Source organism: Schistosoma mansoni, chromosome 2 (assembly GCF_000237925.1).
Source record: "Schistosoma mansoni strain Puerto Rico chromosome 2, complete genome".
NCBI lineage: Eukaryota > Metazoa > Platyhelminthes > Trematoda > Strigeidida > Schistosomatidae > Schistosoma > Schistosoma mansoni.
Window position 1 is genome coordinate 4,961,328 of NC_031496.1, and position 17,909 is coordinate 4,979,236.

Below are 17,909 nucleotides of genomic sequence, written 5' to 3' on the forward strand. Positions count from 1 at the left end.
TGAGGAGATTATTATGTTTTATAATTTATATCACACACTGACCTTGATTGTTGAAAACTAAGAAGCATTGGACAGTTATTTTATTCTACTGGTGGGATTCACTATATTAAGCATCTTCTACCCTACCGCTGTTAGATCAGCAGCGCTCGTGATAAGACCTGAAGAACTTGATATTCAATTGTGGGATAGCCAATATCAATTCGTTATATAAACTGTAAAACTATTTAAAAGAGTCAAACATCACTTAATAGAAAATTTTAAATACTCCTTTTCTGTTTTTCGTTATGATGACTATCTAAACGACTTCATTAAAAGGTGTATTTGTCATTAACTTCGACCACTGGGAAATCAGTTTCAGACATTAATAAGCAAATCGTTTTACACAACATTATGGTAATACCACTAAAATGTTATAAAATCGATATCCGCAACAATTGAACGAAAACATTTCATGCGAATCTTAATACCGACTGAAAGATACAATGAGAACAGAGGGCAAATCCAACATTACCTAACTGGGAGAAATGTTACATTGGATATAGTGGACACTTTCTTCATCTATACACACACAAACAAAATATAGATTAGAAATAAAATGGAATGAGATATCTTCATTGATAATAAATGGTAGCAGAGAATCATGTATGTGAATTCGTTTGAGAAAATATCGACATTTTGGATCGACCGAGTTCTAAAATTACGAGAACATTGTCAGGAACATAACATTCACACCATTTGACAGTCAAGAGACGAATCGAGGTATATTCAAATTATCAACAACATACAAAAATAGTAAATCCATCAACAATATGGTTAGAAGCCAGTCGAACAAAACAGTTAACAGCAATGCAAAAACAAAAAACAAAGACGACCAATCACAGACAAGGCTATCAGAACGAACTTGTAGAACTGATTTTTATATAAAGTATTCACTGATGATATTATCCAAAACGATAATGAAAACTTTGCAATTAAGCAGTCTAACTAGGATAATACAATTATACCAAATTTTCCATTAACTGTCCTATTAAATTGTCACATAATATTAAGAATTGGATTTTATAAATATTTTATAGTTGAAATCATAAGTCAATTGAAGCTAGACTACCATGGCAAACCTGGAAGCACTGGACGGCCGTTTCGTCCTATTATGGGACTCCTTCAGCAGTGCGCATCCACGATCCCGCCCCGTGAGATTCGAACCCAGGACCTATCAGTCTCGTGCGCGAGCGCTTAACCTCTAGATAGATGTCTAACTTTTTTTCATCTTCATATATTAATTTATTGAAATACTTTAGCTATTTACCAATTGTAATTTTGTAATCGATACAAATTATCTTTAAATTAATATGATATACAATAGTTTGTTTTTATTCGATGTCTCTTTGATTTCAAATCAGCTTGAACATTGTGATAATTGACAGTTGAATTTAATCTATCATGATAATAATAACTATCAACATTATTTCAATGACACAGGTATATTAATATACTTTATGACAATTATTTATAATATTACAATGTCATTTATCATTAACTATATGATGGTGGGGTTGATCTTGTGATAAATACACTGATGATAAGACCTATATATATAATGAAAAATCTTCGACGAATCTATGATTGTTACTTGACCTTGGTATTCAATCGATAGGATATCAGAATCATTCAATGTCAAATCTATCTACCAATTTGAAGGTAATAAAAAATAATCTACTATTTAATAATAACTAATAATTAGTTCAATAAATAATTAAAACAAAACAATAACCAACAAAGTATGCAGTCATATGAATAATAATAATTACTATTATATTTTTGTATGTGTGTAAGAGTTCTTAAAAGTGTAAACATACATACGTACTATACGGATATTAATGTTTATAATATATATGTAGATAAATCACAATTAAACAGATATTGAAGCAAGAAATATGTGCAGTGAATGGTATATATATATATATATATGTATATACATATATATATAGATAGATAGATAGATGTGTGTGTATTTTTATCACTCTGTCTTACTCTCAACTTCTTTCTATCTTTTATTCTTTCATTATTTATCATGTATACTTATCTACCTATATACCAATTGCTTGTTATTTCTTAGTGTTGTAAAATTATATGGTATTGTCCATCAATTTAATAATTTAAATGCCAGTCAAATAATACTACTAATAATAATAACAATAGTAATAAACTTTATTACATTCTTTGTTTTAAAAAACATATTAAAATTGAGTGTTTATAACTAGTGGGTAAATGAGCGACAGAGATAGTTGGAACAGAGAGAAAGCAAAAACTAAAGAAATTTTTCTTCTTGAATACTTGCAAAAAATAAGAGAATACCATTTGAAACCAATTGAAAATGAATGTATGTGTGAATGAAAGTGTATGTCATATGTCATATTTGTTCTTGTTTAAACGTATTAACATTTTCAACGTTCAATTTTCAGTGATATATACATATATATATATATATTGCTTATCACTCAAGATAGTAATCAATGTTAGCCTGTCAACCTAACTACTCAGGATTACTTTGTTATCGTATTTTTCTTATCCAATTTGTAATATATTGTTTATAGAAAGGTTAGTAATAATCAGCAAAATAGCACCAACAGTAACTACGAAATCACTTAAGATATACATCCTCAATCTGCCTGCTTGATCAGTTAAACACAATATTTATCACTAGCTATTCTCACATTCTAACGCTCTCTTTCTTGTATCGTTATTAGCATGTTTAATTACACATCTAACAATCAATAATTTCCTGTTTTCTGCTACAGATAATTTAATTCTGAAGTGATAAATTATTATTATTTTATGTGAAAAACATGCAAATTTTAATTTCTTAGCATTTATTTACAGTTGATTGATAGGATGTAATCTGTTGACCTTGGCTACGCTCATGTTACCGAGTTATTAAAGAATTAATTAGAATCATAGTTATAAATAATATTAATGATAATAATGATAAGAAGAAGAACGTAACCGAGTAATAAAAGTGCACGTTTATGCATTTGCTTTTCAACGATATCCTCTTGAAAGTTTTATTTATAGACTATATTCATCACAGACTAATTCATATTAGGGATGCAATTGTAAACCACTGAGTACTAGATAGATGTTTCATTGTTGTAAGGGATTGGGTCAGTATTTACCGATATAATGATGATTTCAATTGATTTGTGGAATAGTAAGATAATTATCAAATACCATTATCGTATTCATCACAAACCTGCAGTTCATGAATTCAATATTTGTTAAGATCGAGAGTGAGCATTGCTGATGAGTCATATAATAGAAGAAATCAACTGTTCATTATTCATTAGTCTTGATTGGTACACTCAGTAGAAATAAATCTATGATACATATAACCTAAAAGCCAAACCGATTTTCAAGAGATCTCTTTAACTGATAATTTTATGCTAAAGTAAGTCAGTCATCTGAATAAACAGATTTGTAATATTTTTTTAAATGTATAGTGTTATGGATATTATTGAATTTGAGGCACAACCACGTATACAAACATACAAAGAACATAAGCCTACATATAAATAAATAAAATCTTGTACAAAATACTAAATAAATGAAACTTGTTGGAGATTTTCATTACAAGTTAATTTCATTCGGAGTATCAGTCCGAACTAGGGAACATTGAAAAACTGTTGTGTCTTAGCATGCAACCACCTGGTAGAAAGAATCCATGACCACTTTAGAAATCGATCCAAGGGTCTTCAGTTCTGACAGTGAGTATTTAGTTATTAAACCTCTTGATTGACATTCCTAACCTCGATTCTATTCATGATATACATTTGATCATCATCAGATATCGCTTGATTAATTACCGGCATGTCTAAACTCATTTTGGTAATGAATTCTGACTAAAATTTCAAATTTTTAAAGATACGTTAACGGACGTTTGTCTGCAACTCAACAGCACTTACAAAATTAGCCAATCTACACACAAAACCCTGTGCACATAATGGGATTTGTATAATCACTTACAAAAAAATAATTAGTTTCAGATGGAATTTTCCCTTCTTTTTTGAGAAAGAGAATACCAAGCAATAATTGTTTTAAGGGAGATAAATCCAAGTGATAAATCATCCGTCTAACAAAAAAGTTTCAAAAAATATTGGCAGCATGTTGTTGCTAACGGTAATGGTGAAGGTGTCTTATTCAATCTCAATATTTTTTATTATATATTGTTCCTACAGGTGATTTTGCTTCTGTGATTGATGCTTATATATGTGTGTGTTGGTGTGACAGAACTGAAGACTCCCATGTATGTATGTATAAAAACACACAAATACCACAGGATATAAATAAACTCAACGACACATGGACACAAAACGCCACGTGTTCATGTAAACATATTTATTTTACCTTGTGAATGGTGCCCAATAACGTCAATAATAAAACTGATTATAAATTATTATTCGAGGATTTAAATTCATTCAGTATGTCAATCGAATTTTTCTCGTTTTTTTTCTAAATATTAAAATTCATCTTCTAAATTATTCACTTTTTGTCTAATTTAATTATTGAATTAACTTGAGTGGATCATTTGAGAGAGAGAAAGAAAAAAGTCGAGAAAATAAGGTTTTTTCTTATTTTCAGTTTTTTATGTCACATTTCAAGATGCATGTTCTTTTATCATTAAAAAAAATTGAATAGCTTCAAATTAATTACCACTTATCTCTTTATATGGGTGTACGTACATGTGTGTGTATATATATGAAGATGTTGACTCCTAATGGTCATGTTCGGATAAATGGCGCCTTCAAATAATTTTTTTCTTTATTGTGAGCCCATACATGCGTGTGTGTTTGCTACAAACCTTCACATTTCTTTAATTATCCTAAATAAATTACTAATAAATTACTTATAATGGGGAAATGTAACAAAATAAATCCTATAAACCAAAAAAATAAATGGATAAATAGATGAATGCTGACAAAGTTACCTTGTTGCTGTACATTACTTTTCATAGATTTACTTATTACTGTGAGTATTATTGTTACTGAGCAACATACACATTTTTTTCATATGCTAAATAACTGAAAAATGACACAGTCTAATTAGAATTAAGTACCACACTTTACTAGTTCATTAGTTGCCTCACAGATACACTAATGTACACTTTCAATGCGTTCTGGTGGATATTCTTTATAGTCCCATCTAATTTTTTTTAACTTTCCAAAATAATGGCGTCAAAAACAGTAATAAATAATGTGAGATATTTCATTATAATCATTACTACCACTGTTCATTAGTAATATTGACAATTTATATGTATAAAAATAATCACTAATTCATGTGTTCCGCTTCTTATGATTATTATAATTGTTATTGTTAATGGTGAAATTGTTTAGCAGAGAGTGTAAAATTATTTAGACACAGTTACTTAGGTAAAAATCTATATTTATTTATGAGTATAAGTAAGCAGTTATTTATCGTTTACATCATTGTTTAAATGACAATTTAGAATCTAATATATATTTATAACTGGGACTTAATTTGTTGCCAATACACACATAAAGCACACATACATATATAAACAGATATATACTCGCAAGCAAATATATAGTGAAATAGGGAGGATAAATTTTATCTATATGCGAAGTTTATCAACAACAAAAAAACAAAATTTCAACTATACTACTAAATACATTGTAAAAGTTCCTTTTGTAAAAGTAATTATCTCTTGACCACCCTGTTCTGATAATTGAATAGTTTTTTGTGTATGTGCATACATATGCATCTATCTAAATGAACACGACAGTAAGTCAGTGAAAGCACAAAGCAATCAGATAGCTAATCAGTTGAAAAGAAATAGAATGATGATATAATAAAATCTATATCATTAACACTTGCTTATTTATCATATAAAATCATGATCATCTGTGATATGATGTTCATTTACAACTATATTTATCTCCAAAAAAATGAGGAATTTCAGATAATAAATCCATTACATGCAATCTGAATGTATCAGTTTAGAATGATTCTTCAAATTAATTCTCAAAAATGTATACCATATAAAAAACAGTGTAACCTTAGTTACAAAATGTTTTGTTATATCATAGTGATTAGTGTTTTTTTAAAAATAAGTTTACAAAGCAAATCACTAAGACTGATAAAAAGAACATCTTGATACCGGTTACTCATGTAATCCCCTTATCTATATTTGTTTACATATAAACAGTTTTTTTATCTTAACATGTGAAAATAGGTAAACACTGACCGGAGAACAAGTGAGACTCAGTGAGTATATGTGTAATTTTTATGTAATGAGGCTGGTAGTAGAGATTACTGAGTGTCATAGTTTTCCATCACAGACTAAATTGGGATAGACAAACATCAAAAACTAGCTAGCACTAAGAACATATTTTATCTCTGTATTCAAAAGAAATCATCATGTGCTTGGTCGTGTGCACCTGCAACCCCATCGCTGCTTGAATCCAGTATGTTCAGGTCTTTTGGTGAACCCATGGTAATTAGGACCGATAGGTCTACTCCAGATGAACTAATGTCAAATTTATTCAACTTTGAGATATGGAGCGACTATCATCTAATACCATCAGTGCCAACTGTTTCACTCCTAACATATTTAAGTATCACAAAGCACAACATCTCACTAGAACTTCGGGAGTGACATGAAGTAAATCACTATTCAACCGACTGTTATAGTATAGTTGTAAGGTTTCTGTGCAGATTGGATTAATTTGCAGGTCTTTTTCGTCGCAAATCGATTTCAACTGATCAATACAATCTACAAATTAGACTGATCTCTACAAAACCAACTTCAACTAATTCATTAAACCTTCCAAGTTTTTCTAGGATACATTAAGAATGTAATTTAGGGTTTTCTCTTTCCTAAGTAAGTTACAATATGATCATCATCACCTAAAGGATTATCAGCTCAATGCGATCATTATCATCAAATAAAAAAATATCCTCTTCTTAAATAATCTCCACAACAAATTACAGAAAAATGGTTTTAAATCATTAATTATAACTGAATAATTCAAAACAGATCCGTAAATTGTTCTACTCTCTAATCAACTTATATGTTGTTTTCTCTTAATCTGAGAATTCGAAATATCATTAAGATGATAGTGAATACTCTGAAAATTAAAACAGTACATTAGCAGACTAAATTGTAAATCTGTTAATTAAAACAACAATATCAGAGTTTAAGCGTGAACGAATAACAACATTTGACTAGAGTAGATGGATCTAGGTGATAGATCACAAAATTGAAAAAAAGACACCTATCTTAAATCTCATCATTAATTATAAATTATCTAACCAACAAACGTGATAAAATGGTTTTCTCGAGCCAATCGGCTAAGGATGTTCACATACTAGTAGAGATTGCTCAGTTGTAGCCTTTAAGGACACAAATGAGAGTGTAAACTCTTTTTAATAATAACGCAAACATTATACTAATTGAACAAATTAATAGTGATTTAGACTCAATAGCTGATTGGATAATGTATGGGCGTTGAAAGTGAAAGGCTCTGAGTTTGAATCTTCGTGTGAATACTGGGATACAGCAAGTACATTCATCTGACAAGTCACAAAATAGGACAAAACATGTAATATATATATTTATATATCACTTATGACATTAATTCAGCATCAGTGGAATAATGTTATCTGGTAACTTTTATATTCATTTACGAAAAGAAAAATATCTGCAAATGAACTAATAATCAATATGAAATTAGTTCGAATCACAAGTACTTGTACTATTGTTTGTCAACAAAAAAAACGACTTGATTATTTTAAGACTACCGTTATTATTAGCATAATTACTTAAAAATAAAAAATATATCAATGTTAGGTAGGTGATAAATAGTAAGCTGAAGGTATGTGTATATATTGTGGACAATATATAAAATATCGGTATCATATATACTACATTTCTATCAGTTCGATAGTAACTGGTGAATACAATAAATGTACAAATATACACTTTGACAGATCGATTGTCAGTTTAGATTACTGTATATAAATGAGTTTTCAACATGAGCTGATTTTATTTTGAGGTCAATTATAAAACCAAAGATCTCTGGATAACTGTTTCATCGTAGTAATGGAACTTCTTAAGGGTTTACATTGTACAAATTGACTACGATTATGAATATGGACCGTAGATTTTTGACTCAACTGTTGAAAGGTAATGAACTTACCATGATAACTCTAGGTATTGAGTTGGATTCCTGGTGAACCCATAGATGTGCATTCCCTAGTCCCTTTCTCTCTGCATCTTTCATATGTATATAAAAAATTGATTAGCCTACAAAAACTAACATACTGTGAATAATTTACAGGAAAATATTATTTGGTTGGTTTTAAAATACAAGTTTAAGATATCTGTTTGATATTTTTGTTAAATAGCACATAATCTTTTAAGAAAATGAGTTTTTCAATGAATCCTCAATATGTATAGTGCAAGCAGTGTCGAGCCACCTAGACTGATGGCCACATTGCAACTTGATCGATAGCATTCGATCAGCACTAAGAAGGACTTGACACGCATGATATTGATCACCACCCAGTGATCAATCAATTGTGATCCATCAACTGTCTCAGACTCTTTTGTCCCTTCGTTTCCATACCAATTACTCTCTGTTCTCGTTCTCTTCTTTTTAATTTTCTCAACCTCCTGCCTCTAAGCATTTCACTTTCGGTTGGGGATAATACGATTTATATCTGTCGACATCAGTAGCACACAACACAGTATTAGTGTCAATAGTATTATTGGTGTTAGTATTACTGTGTTTAATTTAACGATAAAACATGCCTAGTAACTGACCAAATGGTGTACATGACTATCGTAAATATTATATATATATATATATATAGGGAGGGAGAGAGAGAGAAATACACTCCAGTTTGTGTATATCCATCTTCGGGGACAGCTGGGAGAGAACGAGGCAATTCAAATCCCACACATAAACACAATTACAGACTGATATATTCTGATACATACATAAAATAAAAGATTTATAGTGATTTATAAACGATATATAACACACTAGCTTTAAATGTAACCATTTATGGTATTTGCACTACCGATCATGGAAAACAATGCAACAACAATAGTAATACTAATTTGTTCTTTCTATTTATCTAATGACAATGTCACATGTTGATATTTATTTTAAATCTACTAAAAAGTTTCAATAATAGTTAAACAAATAAATAAACAATTCATTAGTGAATATTGAACAGTTCCATTTATTCAACAGTTCTAATGTTTGTTTATTGTCTTTTTTAGATGTTCATAATAAAGATTATTATTATTATTATCTTGTAATAACTATGAATAAATCTTTTCTTAGTGAACAATTCATAATGAATTATCTAATGGGTGGTCGTCAGTAATAGTTCATTCTACAAGTTTAATAAATAATATATGTAAAAAATGAAGATGTATTAAACTCATATAAGAGTTATTCCATATTTACTGAAAATACTGAAAAAAAAGGAAATATTCAATCAGAAACAGTTGTATTGTTCAAATGTTTGCTTAATAATTGAAGACAATTATCAATAGGATATTAGATGAATTTAGATTTCATGATGATTGATGTCTATGAGGAAGAAAAAAAACAAGCACTATACAACTATTTCGTACTTGAATGAGACTTAATAGATTAAAATAATCTCTAGGAAAAATTCTTTCTAAACTATAAATGTAAGTCGATTTCGAAGTTAATTATTGAAATCGTGTCAAGAAATCATGACCTGTGAAGTGATACATTTCATCACTAGTGATACATTATGATCTTCTCAGTAATATCACAAAGTCAAAAATCTGTACCACTGGTTGAACTCTCGCTGTTAGACTTGAACATCCTGTGTTCTATCCTCGAATAGGTCATAGATATACAATTCTCAGTAACCGTCGATATGTGAGGCCTCTCTAAAAACTGATTACAATCATACAAAAGTTCCCTTGAAAGAATGATATCTAGTCATATGGATGAGTACATTTATTACGGGTTTTTTTCGAACTTAGGATTGAGTACACATACATATGATTCAATTTACTTCTATAAACTCCCTCCGATTCGATCTTTTCTGTCGAATAGCAGGGCTCGTGTGTTGAAAGAATATGTATCAGTATCAACTCTCAGATACTGTACATCACAATAAAGATCAAATAATTTATTGAATATAGGTAGAAATTCATCTATCATGTAAAGCAATATATACTTTGTAAATGCCTTCGTTTAGTATTACATATCATTCACTCACATAATCCGTTTTTTGATCGGTTTAAGGGAATTAAAAATTCTCCATGTTCATTTTAGAGGTCAATCAAGTTTGGTACACTGATTAAACTTGATAATACTTACGACTGATTGGTAAAATGTTTATCACGTACCGGTAGCTAAAACTAGGCATCACTTCGTAGAATTTCGTCCATTGGTCTATGACTTTCCACTAAATTTCCTACATTGGATTAAACTTAATTTTATATATCGAGAATAAGTATAATAACTTGAGGCCAATAGATTAAAATTCAGTGAAATAACTGTCTCCACATGTCATCGATGAATAATTAGTTTACTTGTAATACAGACGATTCCATAAGTTCCTTAATAAAAAGTTAATAAATCCATTTCAAAGCTGGTTAATATAGGTGGGTATATTATCATTATCATTTACGTTGATATTTAATGGCGACATCAATTGATGTAAGCTGTTTTGTAAAAACTTCCAGCATTACCATTACTGTTTTTTTCTCATTATCATCCATCCTCTCTACAAATACCTAGAAACATTACTTCAACAATCAACTGTGAAAAATTGATAATATAAAATCATTATAACTTATCAAGAGAATACTTTTTTTTAAACGTTTATATGTTATTACATTTCAGTTTTTATATAATACGTTGAAGAATTTTAATTATTACATTGAATGCTGTGAATTTATGAAACCTAAATGTTGCAAACACTAATAATTCCACATTATCATCCGGATAAATACTATCATGACTTGTCTATCAGTTATTGTTTAATTATGTTAAATCAATAAATTACTTTGTTTACTGTGATGTACATATATATGATGTTTTATAGTGTCTCACTCACCCATCGGCTCTTTTACACACACACACACTCTCATTATATCTTTCTGATTGTCATTTTATTAATGAATTGATATAACGAGAAGAAAAATAAACTGTACACCTACTGTGTGAATGAATAACTAAAACCAGAATGGGTATCAAATTGATGAGATCATTTACAATTTCCGATATTTATGATAATCATAAGTATGATCATGTATGTGTACGTGTGTGTGTGTGTGCAAACACATAGAATTGACGCCAAATATTACAAAAGTAACCACATTAATGCATAAACATTTTTATTATACATATATATAAGGACACCATAGTAATAATTGTTATAATACTAACCTGCTGGGAGGTAATCATAAAACTTATTATTAACATGATAAATTGTCACACACACACACAAAATATGATAAATGTATATTGTGTTGAATTAAGTTTTCATATTTTATTTCTTTTTTAAAATAAAAAATATTTTAAGTAATTATGGTATAAAAATAGTGAATAAGTGAAAAATAAAATTAATAAAGGCTAATCATATTTATCTTTTGACGTTACATTCTTTAATTTTTGTTACATGTGAGGTACGTATGTAGTGAATATGTAGTATAACACAGAATAAACTATCAATTATTATTAAATGAGATAGCAATTGATTATATTAAATTTTAACTCAAATGTTACAGAGTACATAGATTGTGAATAATAGTGGAATATAATACAAATATTTCATTCTATTTTGAACTTGTTGACTGAACATTCCTAAGATGTTACAATGTTGATTTTCACACTTAAACTCAAACTATATTTCTGTCAGTCTGAGGTATTGAGCTCAGATAGTCACTAACTTATGCAACAGGTATGAATTTTTTTTGCAGGGGTTTGTATCTTCTCGTTGTTGATATTACAGACTAAATTTAATCACTCTCTTTTGATATATGTGCATCTTAGAGAACCAGGTATAGGGTCCGGGTTTCAGTGTGAAAAGAAACACTACAATATGACAGGTATATCCAGCTGACGAGTCTCACATGGAAGCAAGCGTGCATCCTTGAATTCACTGATAGCCAAAATCTGATTTTACAACAGTAGTGAAGAATCGATAATAATCATAAGGAATGAAGAAAACAATCAATAACCTACCTTGTTTTTGACTAGTCAATCCCATTCCTTCAATATTACTGTTTTCATTCTCTTCAAATTTTGTGCGTTTCACTTCGGACAAACATGGTTTTCGTGCATATAGGGATTCATTAAATTTTCTTTTCTGTTCGGTCATATTCATTTGATTTCGATTGTTTCTCACAATCATACCAATACTGCTACTGCAAATGCTACTGTTGATACTATCAGTAGTACTAAGATTACAAGGGGTAGATTTAGTAATCGTAGAAGTACTGTTTAATATTTCACTAGGTGAACTAATAGTATTCATCATTTCAATTGTTGAAGTCGATATACTGAAGTGATTCGAATCAAACTCATTGATTGTTGATGTCTTATGTAATTGTTCATGTTTTTTTGATCCAGGTAAATTTCCATATGCAGCTACCGTGGCTGCTGCCAATGCCGCGAAATTTGTTTGAACCATAGATGTATTAGTTAATAGATTGAATTCATTTGTATTTTTATGAGTTTGATTATAATTTCTTAACCAATCATTACAATCATTCAATACCTCATTAATTACAGGCATTAGGGATATATCCTCGGTACTATTATTATTATTTCCAGTGACCATTGAACGACTGATTATTGCTGTGTTAATCGATTTCGGTTGAATTGCTGACAATAACATTTGTGATGATAATAATGAATTTGTAGTTGAACTGTTATTATTATTATTATTACTGAACGAATTGCCTTCAATGAAATTGAATAAATTCATATCTGACAGTAATGAATTATGATTTTGTGTAAAATGTAAATGGAATTGTTGGAAATTATCAAACTGTATGTTACAATGTGGACATATCCAATAATTATTGTTAACATGATCATGAAGATCATATCCAATGCTCGATGTTGGTTGTTTAATTGCTGTCAATGGAGGAGGTTGTGATTGTGGCGGTGGTGATGGAACTGAAAAACAGGAAAACAAGGGTATTCTTACAACCACTATTAAGTAATCAGTCGAACCGTATAAATGAGATAAATGTCATCAATAGAGGGTGATCGCTCAACATCGTGAACCGACTAAAACTAGAAATGTAAATGATCTTGTATCAATTCCAAAGTTCAAATGTTGTGTTCTACTCGAGGTCTGAAGATCCTTAGTTCTATCCCCGATAGGATCATGGATGTGCACTGTTCAGAAGTTTTATATCTTAGGGCGACATATTTGTCTAGTGTCTCTTGATTGTGAACGGTTATTGAACCAAAATTGGTCCGTGTTTTTGAACTACAAACAACTTCTATTTACTATGTTTAGAAATGTTGTCTATGACGCTCCATCCCCAAGTTAGTGTTTTGACATAATATCAATTGACAGTATATCATTTTATGAAATCCAATTGTCTCCCACTCACCTATACTTTATCTATCTTTCCATACACTCCCTATTTTCCAAAAGCCTTCTACTGCTCCAATTATAATTAACTGTTTTAAACAAACTTCGTGTTATATATATATATATATATATATATCGTCATAGTGAATTTATATATTAAGAAATATTATCACTTCTAAAGTTATTAATTGTGGATTTCTTCTTTAGATATTCCAAACAGCATGTTGTTTCTTATTTCTTGGAGCCATTATGCATGCACGTCATAGATAAACATGTAAGCACACGTATATACACTTTTGTATACATAACAAGCGTGGGATCAGGTTAAAATTACCTTTTTTTAAAGTAAAATTGATTGTTATATATATATATATAGAGAGAGAGAGATTTTGCATAATGTTTGCATTTTGTGAATTGGAAATCTCACAGTAACTGTATAAACAATTAAATATTTCAGTTAACATTTTTCGGAAACATGTAGACATACATAGAATGGATCATTTTATCCATTATACGTATATAATCTGTTTTTAAGTATAACACACATGAAAGAATATGAAAATATAGGGAATAGATCATTCAACTTCGTTCGAAACGGAACAAACATGTGTATAATTATTATTATTATCATTGTTATTATTATTAGTAGTAGTAATAGTAATAGTAGTATTGTTGTATTGAAGATAAACAAATAGTGTGAACCTAGTTTCTGACAATAGTCAATAAAACTGATTTATCATTTTTGATTCATTCTTCCCTTCCTATTTGTCTACCTTGTTATCTGGTACATTATCTTGTTCACTCTCTCATTTACTTCCCGATTTCCATTCACAGAAGCACGTACACACTAGCTTACAATGGTTATATTCAGCAGCGTAATACTACATGAGGGTTAACCGAGTTGTCTTATAACAGACCACAATATGAGTGGGATTTAATTTCGATTCTATTTTTCATATTTGCATTATTCGCATTCTGATTAGCTATTTTTCATGGCCCCTTCCTATATTATTACATAAAAGGTTATACGAGGATAAGCACACACAAATGTATATACGTATATAAGGTATACACGTAAGGAAGAAAACAACTGAATCAACAATGAAAGAACTAACAATGATGGGTTTTATGAACAAAAAATGGATTTATCAGAATGAGGATTTGTGGAGATGGTAGTAATTTTAACAGCTGAATTCATGAGTTAATCTAAGCTAGACCACCACTGAAAACCTGGAAGCACTAAACGGCCGTTGCATGAAGGGTTGAGCTAAATCATGGGTAGATTAAGGCTAGACATTGACACCATTGGGTGCCGGCTCAGATATTATTTAGTTCTAAGCGTTCAAACTCTGACTTATTTTATAATTAAATTATGTATACGCATCAATCTGTAAGTTATTTTTTTAAGCTGATTGAGCTCAGTGATTAGTGTTTGGATATTATGTTCAGGTAGTAATCATTGAATAAGGTGAAACACATATCGGGGGTTAAATAATTTAATGGACTTGTTTGTGGAGCCAGTATACCAACAGAGACTAATCGAATGTACCTATCAATTTAGACAGATTAGTGAACCTTAACGAGTAATAGCTAAATATGTACAGGGTTTGGTCCCTCGTAGGGTTATGGGTAAATATTGCTAAGAAGTTCCGTCCAAGAAAGAAACAGATGTGTTGTGCTCTCTGGTTTTCACATATATAACCTACAAATTAACCGAATCATCACAAAACTCCATTCTACCGAACTACTGATGCAATTATTTACCTCAATGTTGACCGTAGTCACAAGTATTACAGACAGAAAAATGGAAAGATAAATAAATAAACACACATATTTTTACCTTTTAAAGAGAAATTTTCCAAATTCTCAGCTTCACATTGATTTAATCTACAATCTTTGTACAAGACATTCGGTATATTAAAAGGTAAAGTATTCTCACTACTATGAACAGTATTCCATGATGGATCAATGTTCAATGTATTTACAAACTTTTGTGCATTTTGACTATTTTTAGTAGTAACAGTAGTATCATTGGTAGTTACAGTAGTATGTGATGCTGTTATAGACTCAATAGTAGAATTATTATTATCATTATTAACTTTATTAATTCTTATATCAAGCGGATTATATTCAGTCAATTTTTCAGTCATGTATGTTATTACATAATTCATAACAATTGGTAATGGTAGCATATGTGCAATTGTTAAATGTTTGACAAGATTCTCGATTTCACTATTGCCACTACCAATCCCATCATCGTTTCCACCGGTATTCATTATAGACTGACGACAAATAAAACATTGTATAACTGAACGATTATGTGAAAACATCCATCGACCTGTTAAACTAATCCCTGTTGTGTAATTCACTGGTGTTTGTTGTAATGATGATGGTAAGTTCAAGCCTGTTGGAATTGTATCATTACCAAATGGATTATGATTATAATTATTAGTCTGATTGAAATCTAATAAATTTGCATCATAATGTTTTGAATTTACAAGTGGTACAAAATCGATGATTTGTGATAATTTCTGATGATCTTGTTGGTGATGAGAGTGTGAATGTTGAGATGATGGTGATTGGTGTTGTTGTTTACTTTCATACATTTGTTCCATACTATTGTAAAAACTTTTGATTGGAATAAATGATTGACTTTGTACAACATTCATTAGATTGGAATAATTTAATGCTTTACTATCATTATGAGATAATGTTATTGTTGGAGAAAAATGATTTATTGTTGAAGTAATTGGAGAATTCTGTAAGTCACAATTCAATGTGGATAATTTACTAGAAGGATTTTGAATAGACAAATTTGATGTAGTTTGCTGCTCTACATTGTCTTTAATAAATGGTTCAATACTTTCAATGATTATATTCTAGAAAAAAATATAGAAGAAACAAATGAATTACTAATATATACACAGCTAAAATAGAAAATGGTAAATTTTACCGCTTGAGATTATAGATAAAAATCATTTGGAAAAAAACACATTAAAACCAATTAGCAGTTAACAACTGTTTCGTTCAGGTATATAGCTCTTCATTAATACACATTCATAACTTAACCCGAGATCGAACTCAAAATCTTCGGCTGACATGATAAGTCGTTAAATTTCAGACTATTGAGTCGGCATCCTTCGGTGTACATAACAAGTTTATTAGTAGATCTAACCGATCGGGTCATGTGATAAACTAATATAACGATATGTTCACTAATGATTAGATCCCAGGTGAATTTTGACAGCTCTAGTAAAAAACTCGACTATCGAAGTCCAACTGTGTTGAAAATGAAACAATAATACGTATTAACTAGGATTGGAAATGTGAATTAGGGAATGGTAATGTCAATCACAGTGGAGTAGATACACCTTTTTAATTTCATTGCGTGGTGTTGAAGTGATACAGTCACTTGAACTGAAGTACATTTCTGTCACACTCTAAGTCGATCGTTTCTCACTGATTGACTGAATGAGTGAATGCTAACCCGATAGCCTAAAAAGGCACTACACTAGTAGTGATACTAGAAAGTTATCCGTTCGATCTCTACAAATACTTTTCAGTAGAGAATACGAAGTACTTTTACAGATTAGGATGAAACATTAGTACAAAACTGTTTCAAACATAAGTTTAAACTTCTGTAAGACACAAACATGCCTACCATTTACCGTGCTTCATTTCAATAACATATTTACTTTAAACTAACTCAAAAAAGGATTATTCCCTATCGACTGGTGCCGTTAACATACACACACATGACTTATTCCCCATGTAAATAAGCTTATTTGTACAAAGCAATATTCATACAACATACCATTACTACGTCCCAATGCTACTAGAAATTTGCTTTAACCCAACGACCTCAATCTTTATTTATACTATTACTAGTGTTGTTGTATACGAATCTCCAAACTGCCACATCCGGATTTGAATTGATTTATCTATAAAGCATATATATATATAATCGGTAATTCCTAATAGCTTTTGATTTAACATCTGAACAATAAGATGGATTATTTTCACGTTTTTTTCCGACGAAATTCTCCCGTATTAATATTATTATTATTATTATCTGTACATTTAAACATATTAATAAACAAGAAATATTCATTTATTTATAATTTTGTAGTTCATTTTCGACCTTTTTTGATTAGAACAAAAAAATAAACAAAACACTTAATCAATCAATTTATTATTTTGGCGAATACGTATATATATATATATGTTTGATCACTATGCCTAGTTACACTAGTTATAACATTATTAAACAAATATTTACT

The 17,909-nt window shown here is 29.9% G+C and overlaps 1 protein-coding gene across 1 annotated transcript; it reads right to left on the reverse strand.

Annotated features, from left to right (window-relative positions):
* Nucleotides 1-6,327: 6,327 nt before the first annotated feature.
* Nucleotides 6,328-17,446, reverse strand: Smp_037610 (hypothetical protein; the record flags this gene model as incomplete). The annotated part of the gene is made up of 4 exons (XM_018795421.1): nt 6,328-6,357; nt 12,799-13,202; nt 15,470-16,508; nt 17,444-17,446. 4 exons carry the CDS (start codon nt 17,444-17,446, stop codon nt 6,328-6,330), a joined length of 1,476 nt encoding a protein of 491 aa, XP_018649735.1.
* Between the last annotated feature and the right edge of the window lie 463 nt (nt 17,447-17,909).